Genomic DNA, 20457 nt, shown 5'->3' with positions numbered 1-20457 from the left:
TGGAGGCTGATTCTTGCTTCTTAGAGTTGCACTTTAAAGCATCAAGAAGGCCAACAACTCTAACTTCTTAGTGAAGCATTGCTTTGTGACATTGCATTTCCTTCATGCTTGTATAAGTGGCATACATAGGAGTGAGGGAGAGAAAGCATTATTTTACATGCTTGAGTAGCAAAGAGTAAAGCATTCCTTAAGTAAGCTCCTAGTAGTGTTCATTGCTTTGTGTAAGCTTAATCCCATCATTATCTAGCTTATAAGAAAGTGGCATTGTTAAGATTTTCATGACTGAAGGAGAATCAGCTCTCCCCCCATTTTCTCACCTTCCTCCTTATTTTTAAGAGGGAAGATTCAAACTTTGTGATATAAGGGTTATTCAAACCTTGGATATCTTTGTGATTTGGAGAGCTCTAGTGTGAGCACACACAGTACATAATGTGTAACCCATGTGTGAGGGATGGAAACACAGCCTTCTTGGTGGTTTTTATCTTTGTGAAAGACATGGTGACCTCATTCTTTCCATGTGTGAGATGGAAGCAACATTGTCATCATCTTATCTACTTTGTGAGTATCATGGTAGCTCTAGACACTTATTGTGTGAGACGGAAGTGGTTTTGTCATCACCATGTGAACCCTTTGAACAACACTTTGTAATGTCCTCATGTTATAAAGGACTTGGATCAATCTTTGTGATAATGCATGTGATATTCTCCATGTGTGAGATGGAGGTCACCGACATACCTTGTGAGTTCTACTTAGTGGTTATGTCTATGTTACCTTTATGGTACATTCTCTATGTGAGCACATGTATTGTGCATAAATCCTTGGTAATAAATAATCCTTTATGGTCTCTATGTGAGCCATAATCCTTTGTGGTGGTGAAATTCATTGACTTCTTGATGGAGATCGAATCTTGGTGGTGGTTCCATTTCCATGTACTAGATGGGACTTAATTCATGATGACTACCTTGGTGGTGCCCACGTCGACTTAGTGACTTCTTTGTGATGGTTTTCTCTTGAAGATGCATGAGTGGCAACATGCTCCTATTCAAAACCTTTGTGGACTTCTTCATTAGATAAGCATGAGTGGCATCATGTTCCATTTGTTAGTGACATTACATTTGTATGACATTTTATAGCCCGTGGGGCATTTCTTATCTTAGTGATGTCTTAGTGAATCTTTATCTTAGTGGTAGATCTGATCCAAGCACACCTTGCATGGTATGGATGCTTGATCAAGGGAGGGTGTTAGAAAATATGTAATCTAGCATCCATTATTAGTGTGATTTCCTTAGTGATACCTTACATTATCTTGTTCTAAGGTTAGAAGGCTCATTCGCTAGGGTGATTGGGTGTAGGTCTAGTAGATACATTTCTATGATTGGCACATCACCTTTTAGGTGAGTCTGGTGAGAAAACTAAGGGAGGTGGAGAGATTCAAGGGTCCTAGGTGCCTCCTTCTCTTGAGCCTATATAATCAAGGTTTACTACTCACATTATAGAGCTACAAGAGAGCTAAGTGGAGAGTATAATGCCCATGCTTTGTGTACTTGCTTAGTGATCAATATACTAAGTGGTCCTTTGTGGAAATACTCTCCTCGTTGCATTTTCCATTAGCATATGTCTATGTGATACTTTGTGGTGACCTTGATTATACTCTATTGTTCATTGGTTACATCTCATTATTATCTAAGTGGTGGCATGTGTTTCTTTGGTAGTGTGAGTTTGTCTATGTGATGATATTGTTCATTGCTTGATTCATCCAATAACTAAGCTCACACCATGTCTTTTAACATAAGGGGGGAGTGAGTACTGGCGAAGGGCCCTGTAGGCGACGATCCAGGGGATGCTGACCATACGGGACCAAAACGCGTCTAGAAGATTGCTAGAACACTACAAGAATAGGGCCTGGCATGCCCTATGCTAACTTTAAGTGAAGAGGGGTGACGCGTGAAAGGCCTTTTTTTTCAACGATCTGCCCAATTTGTAAGAGGTAAACCACAAATTTAAAATTGAATATTGACTTATTATTTGATAAGCAATGGTTGATTGTTAAAATGAGAAATGAGAGGAAGATCCATTGTAAGTCTAAAGATTGGGTCAAAGAACCAATTGAATATGATGGGGTCAGCAACCCATTGGCGAATCTCAAACCAATGAGAACCTGCTTATCATTGGGCAATTTGGAGTTCACTTTCGGTCCCTCTCTTGTGGCCGCCTCACATTGACAGTCGGAATAATCTTCTCAGGCTGGAGAAACTGGGCACGTCAAATTCATCAGACAGGGTTTACCTTACAATTAATTTGGAGTTCGCTTCATGAGCCACTGACGAAAATACGATTGCATTCGGTCCCTCTCTTGTGGCTGCCTCACATTGACAGTCGGAATAATCTTCTCAGGCTGGAGAAACTGGGCACGTCAAATTCATCAGACAGGGCTTACTTTACAAACAAACAAATAAACACAGCTTAATTGATTTCTTGAAGTCACTTGAACAAAGAGCATTACCTGTACAAACTCTTGGAGCTCACTGAAGCTAGAATGTTCACTATAAGGAACACCTAAACAAAAAACCCAAGGCTTGTTACATGGACAAAAAGCCATTTTGAGGTGGAATAACTCACATCACATATAATATTCTTTCTTTCTCTTTGGAGAATAACTCACATACATTCTCACTTTGATAAAAACGAATATTCCTAAAAGGTCTTACTTAGTAATCCCTAGTTAAATGAAGATACCATTTAGTGGCATTGTAAGAAGCCATACCATACACGGTGACAGTCCCACTAATTATGGGCTTGAGTAGGTGAAGCTGATTGCCGATCTTTTCAGAGTACGTCCAGCCTACATGCAAGCAGAAAAGAAGGCCTGATAGGATCACATTATGTTCAACTACCAACAAGATCCCAAACACAAACTCTGATAAAAAAAACTGGGCTGAAACGGAGAAATACCAAGCTCAGCAAGCCTGATAAAAGCACCGGGGATGGGAGGAGGAGAAGAGAAAATGAAAAGGAATGAAGAGGAAAGTGTGAGAATAAAAGGAAACAAAGCTAGTTGAACTTAAAGTCTAAGGGTGCAAGTGAAAACAGCAGATGTTGTTGGAGAAACAGCAAAGGGGAGATGGAAAACCACAAGGATTCAAAAATGAAACGATGAATGGCTGAAACATGTTCAGACATAAGGAACCCCTGGACCTGGAGACCCCTCATCTTGGGGTGTTTTCCATAACTACGTCCCCAGAGAGCATTTGGGTTAACAAGGAGTCTTCTGCGGGAAAAAAAAAGTGTTATGGAGCCTAAGGTTCTAAAGTACCAGTGGGACGAAAAGCTAGTACGGAGTTGAACCTTGGATACGCTTGCAAGTAAGCTTTCAATTTCTGCAAAACAAGCCAGCATCTTATTAGCTATGTGTGTGTGCCAAGAAGGCTTAGTAAACAATGCATTCATTAGCCACCTGTTGGCATAAATGAGGCTTAGTACACAGTGCATTTATAGCCACTTATTAGCATAAATGAGCTTTCAAACTTTTTGCCAAGCATGCCATAGCTTGACCTGAGGCCGCAGAAATCCAATAGGCAAAACATGTAGCGAAGTGCTGCCGGCATCTGCACTAAGCTTACGGACAAGCTCGGGCCAGTCAAGAGCCTGCAAGATCCTTCTTCTTCGCCTTTCTGCAAAAATCGGAACCTGCAACAACTTGAAAAATTAACCAGTAAGTGTCTAAGAAACCAAGTGCACAAAGCACATACAGATGTGAGAAAGCTACATACATTTAGAGCTTCTGCAATGCCAAGATAGACACGTTCCTTGCCTATGCTATAGGCTCCCACAACTACCAAAGTCCTGCTATTCTTCTTGAGTGCAGCCTGTGTTACTTGAATGACAAAATCTATTACCTCTTTTTGTAAGGGAAACCTGCATCAAAACAGTATAGTCACCTACTTTACAAGTTTATGAAAACAAATCCTAGGAAGCCCATCAAGAAATTCCAAGTAAGACCTACCGATATCTCTGATTACAATACGTGGTATCTAGATAAAGTGTGTGCACATGAGACTCTCTAAGTTCAGGGTAGCTTTGCATCGCTTTGCAAGCTCTAAAGTCTCCAGTATGCAAGATGGCTTGACCGTTCTTCAGTCGGAATAGGATGATAGCTGCTCCAGGGCAGTGATTGGCGTCCAACATCTTCACCTCTACCCCATCTACAGATTGAGTTGTTCCAAGTGGCACAGGATGAATCCATCTATCAAATGCCAAAGAAAAGGAAATGGTAAGAAGCATCACCGTAGGTTCTATAAGTGCAAGCTGCAACCACTTGTAGAAGCACACTGCACAGAAACCTACCTTTCATCCACATACAAACAAAGAGCCAACAACCTAGCTGTAACAGGAGTGCAATAAATTGGCCCATGTGCCCATGACTTCCTCAGCCCACCATAATGATCCGAATGGAAATGAGTGAGAAAATAGGCTGTACAACCCTTGACTGCTCCAAAGCAAAAGGCATCCACAGTAAAACTTGTACCTGATAGTCACATGAAATGAAATAGACTGTTATCTTCTCAACATAATGAACGAATACATGTCCTCCAACGTGCAAAGTAAAGAGATGTGTATGGACACATGCCGAGGGTGTCAGGACTGTAGAACAGGAAAAATTTCAGCATAGAGAAGAGTATGCATGTTCGAGAGCATGATTTGAGGGCTTTTCAGCCGATTGGGAAGTCCCCCATTCAGGCACCCATGGTGCAGCCAGGAGCTATATGAGCCCTTATTTAAGGGAGCTTTCCTCGTTGATGTCCTCTACACCAAGCTGGCAGCCTGATCTACTGTGGAAAGAAAGAAAGAAAAAAAGATATATTAAGTGTCTAATAAAGACCCAATGGGCCTATGAGACCAAAGTGATACAATAATGTCCATGTCATGGAATGGAAAATAAAACAGAAACAAAATATAAACATAGCTACCTCACTGGGGTGATGCAAAACTGTCCATGGAATACTAGGAACATAGAAACATGAGAGCAGCATCAGCCCCCAGTAGATGGTATACTACTCTCCAAAATATCAAGCATGGGGTTCATGAGTATGGCCAAGAGGTCTCCCTCAACTATGTCACATGGAAGGTATCTCAATGGTGGTGGAGCATGTCCTAGATGATAGATTTGGAGCTAATGAGGGGATCATGGCCGACGGCCGGGGGGCTAGGGGTGTCGGGCACACTAGAGTGAGGAAGCCCGGTCCGAGGTAACTCCTCTCGGGCCAAGTGGGTCCAGAGCAACTTGAGGTGGGTCCACAAGATTCACTGTATCGACTTGACAGGTTTGGAGAGGGCATGGATGCTGAAATGAGGGGGGAAAACGCTCTTTCATTGGGAACTTCCTCTCCAACCATGTCAACTTATCCCCTCCTGCTAAACTTGATGATGGGGTGGACACGCTGTCATCCTTCCTTGCTCCCTAAACTTGCGACTTTGACTTAATGCTTGACTTAGACACTTTGCTTGAATACCTTCCACTTTTGATCTCCACTTCCAAGTCTTGCTGAAGAACTGAGCATCTATTCCACTGCTATCCCCATGCTTGCTATCCCTTTCCCTTAACACAACGGTGGGTCACCTACGGGAACAAATCATGCCTAATGCTAGACCTTTGGAACTGATCTGAGAGCTAATGATGTATGTACATACTCCAGGAGAATGCTTTCCTCCAGCTTTGCTTGTTGTTGCAGACCACTCCATATGCTACCCTAGCTGCATTCTTCTGATGGATCTGTGCACCTCCTTGGGACTATGCTTAGTAGCTGAGCCTCCTCTAATACCAATGTTGCATGTGCGGAAGCTTTACTACCTAAACCATAGCCCCAAGAACAAAATGTTGATTGATGAAAATGATCAGGATACGAGGAGAGGAGAGAGAGTGTTGGTGTAGAGTTTTCTTCATATTATGGTACAAAAAGGTGACATAAATGTATGTACATCTGCCAGGCCCTTGGTCTACCCAATGGGGTGACCTCTGGCCTTCTACATGACTTCTACTGACTTTTAAGCTTCTTCAAAGGTTGTCCTATAATGCAAATGATGACTTCTGCTTATATATGGACTAAAGGTACAGGTGGGTTCACTCTACTGCTGCAGGCCTGCGGATATTGCATAAAAATATTATTTAACTGCTGCACTTATTCCAATGTTTGTTCAATCTGCTGGCCGACTGGTTGGAGTTTGGCCAATGCAGGACTGCCTGCTTGGGTGCCCTATGTGGCTGCCGACTGGGTGCCCATGCCCTCCAGGATGCTTTATGATGCTGCCCTAAACAGGGATTTACTGTAGATACGCTGAGATTATGCCATGTCCATTGTTGTGCACGTGACATTGGACACCAAACAAGGGCAGTGGATTTCTGTAACAAACTCAGCAGAAGGGAGGGAGAAGCTTCAAAGCTTCCAAATCAGCAAAGTGAACTACAGATTTGAGATCAGACCTACTCCTCTGTTCTTAGCCTGGTTCGCACACAGAGACGAGGTGGCGTTTCAAATTTTAGCCAAGCTTCTGCATTTTCATATCGAGAAGCAAATACTTGCCCTGCCCGGCAACAAAAGGAAGGGGGAGGGGAGAGAAGGAGAGAAAGAGAGGGAGGGTTTCCTCCCAGGTGTCCAGTCATAAGTGTGGAAGGGGCCGACCAAGTGTGGATGAATCTCTTCATGTCTAAGTATTTCCTACCTGGCTAAGATAACCTATAGCATCAATTCCTTATTTATTGATGTGATCACTTCTGGAAGAGTGCCTGATATTGGTATCACAGCAAGGGTTAAACAGTAGAAATACATGCTAAAGCTAAAATTCTTTAACGTGCAGGAAAATAATTGCGTGTTGTTTTTCAAGCAATGTATGGTCATGTTGTGCTCAGGACCCATCCAGACCAGCAGCCTCCTCAAATCGATAAGATCTTGTAGCCTCTCAATGTAATACCACCAGTTAGGTGTGAACACTCTTGGGCACCGTCTCGTGAACAAGAAGCGCATCAACACTTAAATATGAACCAGCAACAATGCAAGTGGTAATTGAAAGTACACCACACTAGCGCATCAACACTTAAATATGAACCAGCAACAATGCAAGTGGTAATTGAAAGTACACCACACTACACAAGATAACTTTCAAAGATAGAGACTGGACAGTACACCACCACTGGGGCCGTGAATGGGCCAGCGGGCCCCCCTCAATCCTGTTGTATATTGTTGGAGTATTTAATCTATGTACAAAGTTCCAAGGGCTTTCCAACCAAATAATCCAATGCAATCCTAATATGAAGACAAGTTACCCAAACAAAAGTGTGTCTGAATAGGCTGTCAATGCAGGATTCATTGAAGGAATCAAAGTAGCCTCGCCACTAGTCTCATACACCTAGAGGAAAAGTGAACACGAAACTGTCATTCCGAGACCATGCAGGAACAGGCACCCTCATACTAGAGCCTGGCTCACTCCACTCCCTCGTAGAGACCGTGGTTTAGGCCTTTGAGGTAAGAGTACACGAGCAAGTACAGGTACACAAACAGGGTACAAGTACACGAACAGATTCAAGTACACGATAACCAATAGCAGGTATTCAAAGAGGTACTCTCGGAGCTGAATCACCACAAGTACAATTGGTACAGTAGGTATAGTGGGATATTTAGCAGGTACCATTGTATACAGCCAGTACACATGGTACAACAAGTACAATAGGATATTCAGCAGATACCAGTGTACAAGTGGTAGAGCAGGTACAGTAGGATATTCAGCTGATGCCACAGTGTGTACAGCCGGTACAAGAGGTACAACTGGTGCCAAGGCAAGTACAGCAGGTACTGAGGCAAGAACAGCTCATGAAGAAGGTACAGCAAGTATGGCTGGTGCAGAAAGTACAACATGCAGATGAGGAGCTGTACGGCCTGGTACAGATCTGCAACAGCTGGTACAGTAGACTGTGCAGCCAAGTACAGTATGGCAGAGGTGCAGGTATGGCTGTGTATGGCTGGGCAGCAGGAAGCACTACGGGCAGGTGCAGTTGATGCAGAACGTCAGCTGGGAGCTGTACAGCAGACGTACGGCAACCTGGATGTGAGATCCCTCTAGGATTCAACCTAATACACAAGCATAAACAACGATAAAGAAACCAAGTAAAAGGGGTGCAGGCAAGCTCACCACCCAATTGTAGGTTCGTGTCCACAAACGTCCCTTGAACCAATGGCTAAGGTTCCACTCCCACAGGCCAAGCCACTCGGCCGCCCTAGCATCCCGTACCACCAAAGCCTGTCCTAAGGGACCCGCAAGACCGCCTATGATCTGCCACATCCATGGCAAGAGTACACCTCTTGGTCTAGTTCCAAACCACAATGAATCAATAATAACCCAAGACTCACTTATATAGTGCTTATAAATAGCAATTCAGTCATAATAGCCAATAACCTTGGATTTGAACCTTAGCCACCCATCCAAGCCTACTTTCCCTAATCCCAGGGCTCCCCTAACCCTACTCAATTCTTCCCTAACCTCTAGGGTTAGTACTAGACACATAACATTCCTCCCCACTGGACATTTCCACTCTTGGAAAAAATGAAGAAGAAACCAGCCACTTGCATCAATTGTCTTTGAAATCAAGTTTACACCTGACTATCAAATCCACATAGCGACGTATCAAGGAACCAGCTCAACTGAAGCTGTTGTTTCTCCAACATATGACCGTGGAAATAAGACAAAAACGGAACCTTTCTAGGTCCTTGAAGAATATAAACCATCCTTCAATCCTCCAACTCTTCATGGAATTGGAAACCTGAAATTGTCGAGACAACTATCTACTAGCTGCAACATAATACCCATGCTATTCAAGATCTAATAAATTCTTGTACCTAGGGGATATCATACCTCCCTCTCAAAGGCTCCTAACTATCAAGCACCACAACTTTGTATCCTTCAAGCTATCGAAGTCTAAGGGGCTCAGGGGTTTTAACCCAATTCCTACCAAACATATTCTAGCTACTGCCAAAACCGTATGCTCAATAGTACCATATGCAAACTTGACCATAGAGATGTACCTCTCTAAGTAAAATGGTCGCCTGGAGCCATATGCACAAAGCATAACCTTCAAAACTTGATCCCACCCTCTCCATCTACCCATCGAACTGAGGATGATAAAAAAAACATAAGTCCGTCAAGTCTCTAGATGAGCATCGCGACATAAGAAATTTCTTCTCTAATCTCGGCACAATCTAGTACACAGGCTCTATCACCACTATACAAAACCAGAAGTACCGAATACCTTACACTCTAACAAGTGGAATGATCCATGAGTCTTGGTCTAGATCAATGGAACTTGGACCATACACACCAGAAACATTTCGGGGTTTTTGAGGTTTCGAGACAAACCGTTTCGTCTTTTGGCTAAGAAACGCGGAGGTTTGTAAATTTTTCTATATAAATACAATAAAATGGTTTAAACTTGTAGTTTGTAAAATTATTTGTAGGCCTTCCTAGTGCTAGCTAGGCACTAGGAAGGCCTTCCTAGTGCTAGCTTGGCACTAGTTTGTAAAATTATTTGTAGGCCTTCCTAGTGCTAGCTAGGCACTTAATATATGGTAAAAGCTTAGGTAATTGTGGTCACAATTGGGCAATTGGGAAGTTGTGGAATTGACTCGTGAGAAATTGGGCAATTGTGTGAAATAAGGGATTTATGAGAAATTCGGCAATTGAGAATTTAGGGAAGTGGGAATATTGGGGAATTTGTGAGAAATTGGAGGAGAGAGAAGGAGGAGGAGGAGAAGGAGAAGAAGAGGTGACTGCAGATCGCGTGCGAGAGAGAGAGAGAGAGAGAGAGAGAGAGAGAGAGCCCAAAATTTAAAAAAAAACACTTGGATAAAATTTTTTAAAAAAGACAATTTTTTTTTTGAAACGAAAAAAAATTCCTGTTTCTGAAACGCCATTTCGACTGTTTCGGGGTTTCGGAGTTTCTCAGCCTAGAAACACGTTTCTATATGACTATTGTCCCTAATGGGACCTACTGTCAATATTGAATGAAATACCCATCGGCTCGACATAGCCCTAGGGCTCAAGGAATCATATAAGTCAGCACAAAACTGGGTAAAAGATTCACCCACACAATCCTAGCAACCCCATCCACGTTACCCTTTTGATTTCCTTGTCAAGTATTGCGTAACTCTGTCTACCTTAGGGTAACTACCCTCCATAAGGATAGAACATAGCAAGGCTAGAAAACACACACACCCAAAAACTCTACATGCTACAGATCCTATCGTCCCATACCACTAGGATACACACCATATAAAATTTCCTTGAGACTTGTAAAGTTAGGTCAGGGTGATCAATCCTTTCCCAACTAAGGCTTGGTGCACTACACCTCCATGGTCCACCCTAATAATATGTTTCAACTTATTCTTCTCGGATATACCTAACTGCTATGCTAATGTGATTACTTTATTAGAGTATGTCAGTACAGGTGAGTCGTGACCCATTTTGGGAGAGTCTGTAAAACTCATCCTCAAGGTTGGTCATGTATTGTGGAGGTGAGGATCTGAAACAAAAACTCGTAACCTTCTCACCGCCTGCACAAGTAGACAAAAGTGAGCTCAGTTTCCCACATTCTACAATTTGATGAATGAATTGCATGACTGCAGCATAATCCCAATTACCATCATACTTTACTAAAGTTCGGTTGAGCTCGCATGATGGTGGTGGCAGGGCGCATGTAACACTTAGAGATTGACTTATTTTCAGGCAGCTGCCCTCCGAGGCCCCGGAGACGAGCCTCACTGGGATACGAGGTAGGGATAGACTTAACCTTCACATCGACAACTCCATCCACACCCCCCCCCCCCCCCGGGCGGCCCCCGCGGCGGCGGTGGGCCTTGCAGTGGTTCGGAGTGTTCACCAAGCATGACATTCCTTTGGCAATCATGGCATTGATGGAGCTCCGCCGTACTCGCCTTTTCTATCGGACCACATGGCAAACTTGAGAGAGCAAAGCCCCCTTTGGAGGATTTCAATGGATGCACCTTACAGAGGGTGAGGGTGATTGGTTTTCATGCACATGAGTGGCACATAGACCCTCCTCCGGCCAAGGTGTCTAGAGAGATTCTAGCGATTATGGATTTGGGAGGGACATCCTCTCACGCGACTCCAGTAGGACCCGAGGGAGTGGACTTGGCAGGATCCCTGTGACAATGGGAAGGCTCTCAGCACCCCTTTCATTGCTTACATTGCACAGCTCAGCCACAGGATTCAGATGCCAGAGATCAAGGGCACTCCAACAGCAATAGGGCACTGGCACTCTCAAGGCCTCCCTCAATTTCTCTCAGATTTCTAGAAGGGGCTGTGGGATAGTTTTCGACCGTGAAAGATCATTCTCTTTTTGTGGCAACTGGCCCATCGGAACCTGGCGGTTGGCACTTGGCTAGCCATAGGAGGTACACTATCGGCTATTCGAGGTGTGGCATCTACAGGAGTCCCAGCGGCACTGCCTTTTGGATTTTGCCCAAAGGCTCAACAAGTTTGGCAACTTCTCTGCATTTTCACTATGGACCGGACCACCTCCCACAATTACTTCTAGGGCACAATTGCTTGGGCCACTGAGGCCAAGGCTGCCATGGCTGTTAGCAGTCATCTCCTATCTGTACCATATTACTCAGTAGGGAGTGAGGGCCTCTATTGTGGGCGTGCCCACCCAGTTATTAGGAGTAGTCTCCATTTTTTCCTCATTTCCCATGTTTTTTCCCCAGTTTTGCTAGTCGTCGGCGATCCTGAGAGCTGCCCGTCTGTTTTCTCTTATGGCTGACCTGTTGTATTGTTGGCCGACCTGATATGGTCCTCGCCAACTGGAGGTTTGGTGCTGGCCGACTGGAGGTTTTTCAATCGTGGGCCTCTTCAGTGGCTATCAACTGTTTTTGGGCTGGCCGACCAACAGCCTGGGGTGGTATAAACACCACCCTTGCCCCACACACTCCATTTGTACCAGATCTTGTTGTATATAGTAGAGTTTATACAACTTCTCTCTCTCTATACTTCTGCATATTCTTTCTCACAACAGTTGTCTCATTTTCCACTATGCATTCCAACATGGTATCAGAGCCCGAGGTGGCTTGAAGCTTGGAGACGGTAAGAGGTTGAGGGTTTGTTGTTTTTTGGTGCTGATTGGAGAATTCTTGGGCTGTTCGAAACTTGGAGAATGGGTAGAAGGCGGCCATCACTGTTGGACAGCCACCTTGCATTGTGTTTGCAACCTCTTCTCTGCAATTTTTTTCCCACCCACCCCCCCTTCACAAGACCTTGTGAACCCTTGAGATAGCAGATTTGCTTGAGATGGCTGAGAAGCATGTGAAGATCCCCACTCCCCACATTCACGGTGGATCTACAGTATGATGGGACCAAATACGGCATATGGAAGGTAATGATGGAGTCTGTCTTGGAGTCTTATGACTTGGCTGATTTCATTGTGGTTAGTGTTCCACGGAAGAGTTGGAGGACGGGGCGCTTTTACCTTCTACTAGGAAAGAAGGGGAGGCTCAAGCACAGTTATGGGATTGTGTCAATGCCCGTGTGCGTTCTTTCATCTTCCTTAATTGCACACCCTAGGTGATTAATCATATCAAACACATGACGCTGGCTCGAGGGATCTGGCAACACTTGGCTTCTCTGCATAACAAGGTATCCATGAAGTAGATTTCCTCGTTAGTGCAGATGCGAGTGATGAATCCTGCAAAGTCTTCGACGATGTGGGAGCACATCAACAAACTCCATGCTCTTCAGGAGGTTCTTCAGGCTGCGAAGGAGATATCTTCAGAGGACATGGCCATCAATTTGCTGTCTCATCCGACCTCTCAGTACTCAGCTTTCTATTCCTCTTTGATCACCAATGGGAGGCTCAGCACCATCACGTGGGAGGAGCTTGTGCCTATGGTCTTGGACCAAGCAGAGCGGTTTATGAACCCTCCACAGGGAGGAGGTTATGAGGCCTTGACTGGCCAGTGGTCGAAAGGCCGCAACAAGGGCAAAGGAAAGTCTTCAAAGGTGAAGTCTTCTAAGCAGAAGCCAGACTCAGATCGTGACGCCTTGAAGGCAGCGGACCTGTTAACCATTGTGGTGAGAAAGGTCACTATTGGAGAAAATGTCCTCAACGAAGCACGGAGAAAGGTGCGGATTCCTTAGCTTGTCACGATTGTGACTAACTCTCTTAATCTCTCCCTAATCCTTAATCTCTCATTACCTGTAAAGACACCTGTGAAGGGTCACACCCTTGCACATGGGTCACTATATCAAAGGACATGCCTATTCATTAAAGACACACCCTAAATCCTAAGGACATAACTATTGATTCAAGAGCCACACCCCTTCACAGGGATGTAGCTCTTCAATTATACCTTTTCGACCTCTATTTAAGAAAGGCCCCTATCTCAATGCAATCATTCAATCTTTTCTTGCAAGCATTTGTCTTATGTTCATTAAATCAAGTCTTAATCATATTAATAAAGCTATAAAAGCTTCACAGTGGTATCAGAGCAAACTTTTTCCACCCTGTGACATGTCCAAACCCTAACCCTAACCCTAAAATCAATCAGCCCAAACCCTAAAATTGGATGTAGCAAGTATTGAATGGAAGAGTAGGAGGGAATGCCCCATCAAATTCAGCCCCAAACTCCCAATTTTTGCCGATTAATGCTAGGCCAACCATATGCAGAAAACTCTTGAACAGAGGCAAGACAGCATGCAACCCCTCAATACGGAAGCTTACCTCTTCAGCCGGTACCCTTTCATGGAAAGGCACCCCTCCATCGAATAGCCGCATCCCTTCGTGGATTTCCCCCAGCCGACTGCTTGTTGAGAAGCAAACGACGACTTGCTGTTTTTTTTATATTAAAAAAACAAACAAACACAACACAACCAAACCCAAAGGTTACGGGTCTAAGGTTTTAAATTGCCACGCATACAAGACAATTTAAAAAAAACAACTATACAGGAGCCATAACGAACCGGCACCAACTGTTCGTGCGGTTTTCAACGTGCGCCAACCTACAGCCGGTTTTCGACGTGTGCCAACCTGCAGCCGCCTCCTTTCTTGACAGCTTCAGCCCGCCTCAGCCCCTTCGCCGTGTGCTTCCTGCTGTCCACTCCCTTTGCTTGGACCAGCCGCTTTCTGTTGAAGACTTTCGTATGATTGCCGGCCACCATCTTCTTGGTGCTTCTCCTACAGCACCAGCATTATTTATGGCAATCTTTTTGAAGTGTGATTTTTCCATTTTCTTGGGCATTAAAATCTAACATAATGTGGCGCATTAGAATATCGGAAACCCGTCACTTCATTCTTTTGCGTGCTCTCCACTCATCAGGGGCCAATATCACTTTTTACGGGTTTAAAAGCATCTCCCAGATCACGTGGACTCACATTACCCTCTTCTCCGACGGCTTATGGCAGAGGAAACCTATGAATTCAGTTATTTCAGGATACAACCTCACAATCCATAGTGCCCTCTCCTACCCATGTTTCTCCACCGGTCTCTGCCCTTGTTCCAGTGAGTGTGCCCCCCTCTTTACAGCCCACTCATCACCGTGTTCACATAGCCACACCGACTTCTCACCTCCGAGAGTTTGATGTGTGGGTGATCCGTGTTCGTACTTTCACATAGGATCTGGATCATTACTGTTTTATACTCAGGCATCATCCTTATCTGGGCACTATCCTTCCTAAGTGCAGCATCATTTTCCATGAATATTGCACCTATTTTGAGAACATTTATCCATCTTCGTTCACAGTGCGCCCTTCTACACCAGATTATACACCTTTGACACCAGCAGCTGCCCTTACCCCTATACCTTCTTCTCCAATAGCAGACTCTCGTGCGAGCCCAGTCCCAGAGGATCGCCCTCATTATACCGGATGGTCCATAGCCGCTTCACCAACACGTAGCCTCTCCTCACGGGATTTACAAATGCCGCACCCTTCTTACTAGAGCCCAACGGCGTCATCAACAGAAAAAACCCGCAGCCTCGTCACCCTGCAACCTCTACATCAACATCTTCTCTCATGGCTGAACTTGTTGACACACTGGCTCCTCCAGAATGGCAACAAGCTTTGCAACAACTTAGCAGCAGTTCCAATAGCAACTCCAGGAGTCCATGGCATCCTTGGCTTCACAGATCCAACAGCTCCACACAGATTGCCACTCCCACACGAGTTCAGTACCAACAGCAGATGTTTCAGCAACAGTACCAGTAGACGACGACGTCATTCCTTCCGAGGTAGAAGGCGACGACCTTAAAACTCTGTATTGTCTTTTACAAGCCAGTAAAACAAAGAAATTGGAAATTAAACCCCCTGAATCTTATGGTGGTCAGCGCAATAAACGCATCTTAGACCAATGGCTCTACAAACTACGGTTATACTTTGAAACCATGACCCTTTCTAATTCCAAAAAGGTGATCTGCTTCCAATGGCTCTACAAACTACATGCTTCGGTGATCACCGTTACCGCCTCAGCTCAATTTACCTCTTCACTGTTACCCCAACGGTCTACTCAGGTTTTGGTTCTTCAAGGTTCTATTTCCAATCACCCTATTCATGTGCTCATCAACAGTGCGTGTTCTCATAACTTTGTGGAAACCACCTTGATCCAGAGATTGAAGATTCGGACTTCTCAAAGTGCTGTTATTTATGAAGTAGAGCTTACCGATGGTTCCACATCCTTGTGTAATACCGTTGCCAAACACCTCTCCTTTCGAATTCAGCACTATCGTGACAAATTGGATTTCCAAGTCATGTCTTTGACACATTATGATATGATTCTTGGTCAAGAATGGTTGTATCAATATGATCCCCTCATCAGTTTTCGGAACCATTGCATACAATTTGCTCAAAATGATAAGCTTGTGGCACTCGAAGGCATCAGAGACCAACCCTCCATACCAACCCTTTCAGCTCTTCAAGCAAAACGGTGGGTCCGCAAGAGTGGTTGTTCCTCAACACTTTTAATGGTCTATTTAGCCAAAGATCCTCCCGAGGACATGGATACGAAGATGATGTACCTCAAGTAACTTGGATCTTTTTCCTCAGGAGCTTCCTACGGTTCTCCCACCTCGGCGACCAGTCGACCATGCTATTGATCTCCTTCTTGGCAGTGCTTCACCTACTCGTGCTCCGTATCGAGTTTCTTTTACGGAATCTTAGGAGATGCAGCAACAACTTACTGAAATTTTGAAAAAAGGACATATTTGACCAAGCAAAAGCCCTTTTGGAGCTCCAGTACTTTTGGTGAAAAAGAAGGATAAGTCTATGTGCCTTTGCATCGACTATCATGCCCTTAATAAGTTGACTATCAAGAATAAGTATCCTCTTCTGCGCATTGATGAATTGTTTGATCAATTGCTCCATGCAAAGGTTTTCTCCAAAATTGATCTTAAGTTTAGATATCATCAAATTTGCATTCGCGAAGATGATGAATATAAGACAACTTTTCGCACAAAATATGGTCATTATGAGTACGTGGTTATGCCATTTGGATTAACCAATGCCCCTGCAACATTTATGAGTCTGATGAATGATCTTTTTCGTCTTTTTCTGGACAAGTTCGTTATTATCTATCTTGATGATATCCTGGTGTTCAGTTGTAATATGAAAGAACACAAGGCACATCTTAAGATCGTTTTCCAGGTGCTTCATGACAATGCTCTTTACATTAATCCAGGCAAAAGTGAATTCTTCAAGACATCCTTGGAGTACCTCGGACATGTTGTTTCAGCAGACAGTATTTCTGTGGATCCGAAGAAAATACAGGTTATTGTCAATTGGCCAACTCCCACAAACATCAATGATGTTCGTTCTTTCTCGGGACTTGCCAACTTCTATCACACAAAGGTTCATCAATTTTCAGAAATAGCTGCTCCTCTCACATAACTTTTAAAGTCCATTCTTGCATTCAAGTGGATTGAAGCCGCAACTCAAGCTTTTGAAAGTTTAAAGACAGCTTTAACCACAACTCCTGTCATGGCACGTGCTATTGCATTTGACAGTCATAAACACTCTACGATTCAAGTAAGATACCCAGTATATGACAAGGAATTTTTGGCCATTGTTAATGCCTATCGTGCATGGAAACATTATCTCCTTGGTGTGGATTCAGTGGTGAAAACAGATCATCATTCTTTGAAATACATCTTCACGCAGCCAATTATGAATGCTAGGCAAGCGCGTTGGGTCGAATTCTTAGCTAGTATATCTTCAAACTTCATGGGTTGCCAAAATCTATAGTTTCTGATCGAGATCCAAAGTTTACAGGACATTTTTGGACTTCGATATTCAAGTCTCTTGGTACGAATTTACTCTTTAGCTCTGCTTATCATCCACAGACAGATGGACAAACGGAACGAGTTAATCAGATTCTAGAAGAAATGTTGTGTCATTATGTTCAATCTCGATTAGCTTCATGGGAAGAATATTTACCTTTGGCAGAATTTGCTTATAATAATTCTTATTATTCACCTATTGGAATGACACCTTTTCAAGCAGCTTATGGTCATACTCTCCTTGTTCCTGCCAACTTTGTTCTTCAACATAAAGTGGCTTTAGCAGACCAACTCATTCAAGAGATGCAAGATATTATGTTTACAAATTAAGGATAAGATGGTCAGCGTACAAGCGCAATATCAACGCACAGCTAATTAGTATCGTCGTCACATTGAATTTCAAGGAGACTTGGTATTATTATATATTGCCTCTCATCGATACAAGACAGCGAAATCAATCTTTCCAAAGCTTCGCCCAAGATATTATGGACCTTTTCATATTATTAAGAAGAACTCATCTCTCAGTTATAAGTTGGAGTTACCGTCTTCTTGGAATAGAATTCATCCAACTTTCCATATTTCTTGGCTCAAGAAGTTTGTGGATGGTGATTTTCTAGTTTTAGATGTTTTGGATTATGTTCCAGAAATCGAAGATGAACACATACTCTTAATCCCAAAGACAATTCTTGATGTCAGACAGAAAGAAACATGACATAAGCTCACTACAGAATTTTTGGTTAAATGGAGAGATCTTGATGATTCTGACTCTACTTGGCAAAGTGATGAAGACTTACAAGATTATCTAGAACTTCTTCGGAAATTCTTTCAAAGACAACCATCTCTTCTTTAGCCGGAGTCTTATTTTAAGTGGGAGGGAATGTCACGATTGTGACTAACTCTCTTAATCTCTCCCTAATTACTCCTTAATCTCTCATTAACTGTAAAGACACCTGTGAAGGATCACACCCTTGCACATGGGTCACTATCAAAGGACATGCCTATTCATTAAAGACACACTCCTTCATTAAAGACACTCCTAAGTCCTAAGGACATAACTATTGATTCAAGAGCCATACCCCTTCACAGGGATGTGTCTCCTCAATTGTACCTTTTCGGCCTCTATTTAAGAAAGGCCCTTGTCTCAATGCAATCATTCAGTCTTTTCCTGCAAGCATTTGTCTTATGTTCATTAATCAAGTCTTAATCACGTTAATAAAGCTATAAAAGCTTCACACAACTGTAACCGTGAAGACTCCAACTTTTGTGCACTTGGAGATTATGGATACCAGAGTTTCATCTTCTTCGAGCAGGAAGGCGGTTGGACTCACTACTAGGGATACTCGGGAGTGGATTCTAGACAGTGGTACTTCCAAGCACACGACTCCTTCCCAAGAGTTATTACAGGATCTTCACAAGCAAACAAGTCAAATCCTTATTGGTGACAAGTCCCTATTCACAGTGAGGGCAAGTTGGAGAACGTTCCCGATGGCAGAGGGAAGCATTCCTCCCAGATTCTTTTCATCTTTTGTCAGTGCATGAGATTTGCAAGACTGGCATACGGATGGAGTTTGATGAGCATTTTGTTGCTCTCTAGGACAAAGCAACAAGCCAGGTTGTTTGGGAAGGCGGAGTGGAGAATGGGATTTACAGACTCTCAACACTCTCTCTTACAAGTTCTCAGTTAGGTGACTTGTGGCAGTTTCGTCATGGCCGCTTGAATGTGGATACGTTGCGGCACGCTTTCCGAGACTAGATGGTGGATGGCTTGCTAGATGTTGGCAGCACGCAAGAACATTCCAGTTCTTGCATTCGTCAGTCAGAGGAGCCTTTACAGGTAAATTATGCTTTGATGTCTCGTATCATTCGAGACAAAGAGCCCACTTCCGTTAAGGAAGCTCTTTCCCAAGAGACTTGGAGAAAAGCCATGCAAGTGAAACTTGAAGCCATTGAGAAGAATAATACTTGGGAGTTGGTTCCGACCTCCAAGGTTGTCAAAACGGCCAGTCATTGGTGTCAAGTGAGTCTTTAAGACCAAGTATATGTCTAATGGGTCAATGGACAAGCACAAGGCCAAACTTGTGGCTAAGGGCTATGCTCAGCGGCCTCGCATCGACTTTGAGAATACCTTTGCACCAATAGCGAGGATGACCACGATTCGGACAGTTCTTGCCCTTGCCTCTTCTCAACGATGGCCGGTATATCAAATGGATATAAAATATGTGTTCCTTAATGGTGACTTGCAGGAGGAGATGTATCTAGGCTTTGAGGTTCCGGGATCAAAGGGGATGGTTTACAGGTTACGGCGGAAGGCCTTGTATGGTCTTAAGCAAAAGATTGATTTCTTCTTTCTACAGAAAGGTTTTCAAAGATCAATTGTTGTAACTTGGTTGAACAAAATGCTAATCAATACACTTAAATACACCAAGATTTAATGGACAACATGCTCAATACAAGAAGTAATTTACTGAATTGACAAGAGACGCACAATGAGCCGGAATGGCCGGCCCCTCCCTCAAATAAAGTATATTGATCTTCGGAGAATCAAGTACTACACAGGGTATGTGATCGTGGAGTCCGGTTCCTCCCTCTTGCTACTTGCTTCCATTTTTAAACATAAAAGCTTACCAATTGCAAGTAGAGTCGAAGATAGCATAAGTCTTCGTCGCGATGAAAGTGCTTGGAGTGTTGAAATCTTCGATTTGTCGCAATCCTTCGCGACAAAAATCTTCAAGAGAATGAAGGGAACCCTGGGAAAGTTCCCCCTATGGTTTAACTTGAGAAAGGAAGGCTGAAATTAGGATTTTCAACAAAAAGACCAGAAATTACAACAAAAATGAGAGCTGTTTTGCTGAATTTCAGTCATTAGTGTGTGGGAGAGTGTATAGCACCTGAAAACACTCTAGGAAGCTTGGAAAACATCCTAGCCAGCTTGGATATGAAGTTGGGAAGGAGAAAATACAACCAAAGAGGCCTCATGAAGGAGGCGCCTACTTCTAGAGAGAGGGAAGAGTGAGGTGGTGAGTTGTCCACTCTAGGTGTCAAGTAGGTGCTTTGTGGTACAAGCTAGAACGGACACATGGCTAGTTACTCCCTTTGGTAGTGGGCAATGGGTTTTATGCACCTCAGGACATCAAT

The 20457-nt window shown here is 43.6% G+C and overlaps 1 protein-coding gene across 2 annotated transcripts in view; it reads right to left on the bottom strand.

The window, feature by feature from the left end:
• Positions 1 to 2104: 2104 nt before the first annotated feature.
• Positions 2105 to 20457, bottom strand: part of SNM1 (DNA repair metallo-beta-lactamase family protein) — a 53877-nt gene continuing 35524 nt past the window's right edge. Inside the window, exons 2-9 of one of the 2 annotated variants that reach the window (XM_086812747.1) lie at positions 4345 to 4525; positions 4004 to 4243; positions 3771 to 3915; positions 3553 to 3687; positions 3314 to 3377; positions 2765 to 2842; positions 2504 to 2556; positions 2105 to 2404 (exon numbers count right to left, since the gene is read on the bottom strand). In XM_086812747.1, coding sequence (XP_086668873.1) covers positions 2294 to 2404; positions 2504 to 2556; positions 2765 to 2842; positions 3314 to 3377; positions 3553 to 3687; positions 3771 to 3915; positions 4004 to 4243; positions 4345 to 4525 — 1007 coding nt within the window. In that variant the 3' untranslated portion in view covers positions 2105 to 2293. The remainder of the gene's footprint in view (positions 2405 to 2503; positions 2557 to 2764; positions 2843 to 3313; positions 3378 to 3552; positions 3688 to 3770; positions 3916 to 4003; positions 4244 to 4344; positions 4526 to 20457) is intronic. The other variant, XM_086812748.1, reaches the window with a different exon arrangement.

Source organism: Cibotium barometz, chromosome 18 (genome assembly GCF_041138505.1).
Source record: "Cibotium barometz isolate CiBa-2024 chromosome 18, ASM4113850v1, whole genome shotgun sequence".
NCBI lineage: Eukaryota > Viridiplantae > Streptophyta > Polypodiopsida > Cyatheales > Cibotiaceae > Cibotium > Cibotium barometz.
Note: the sequence above shows the minus strand (reverse complement) of the source record. Positions and strands in the feature narration are given on the sequence as shown.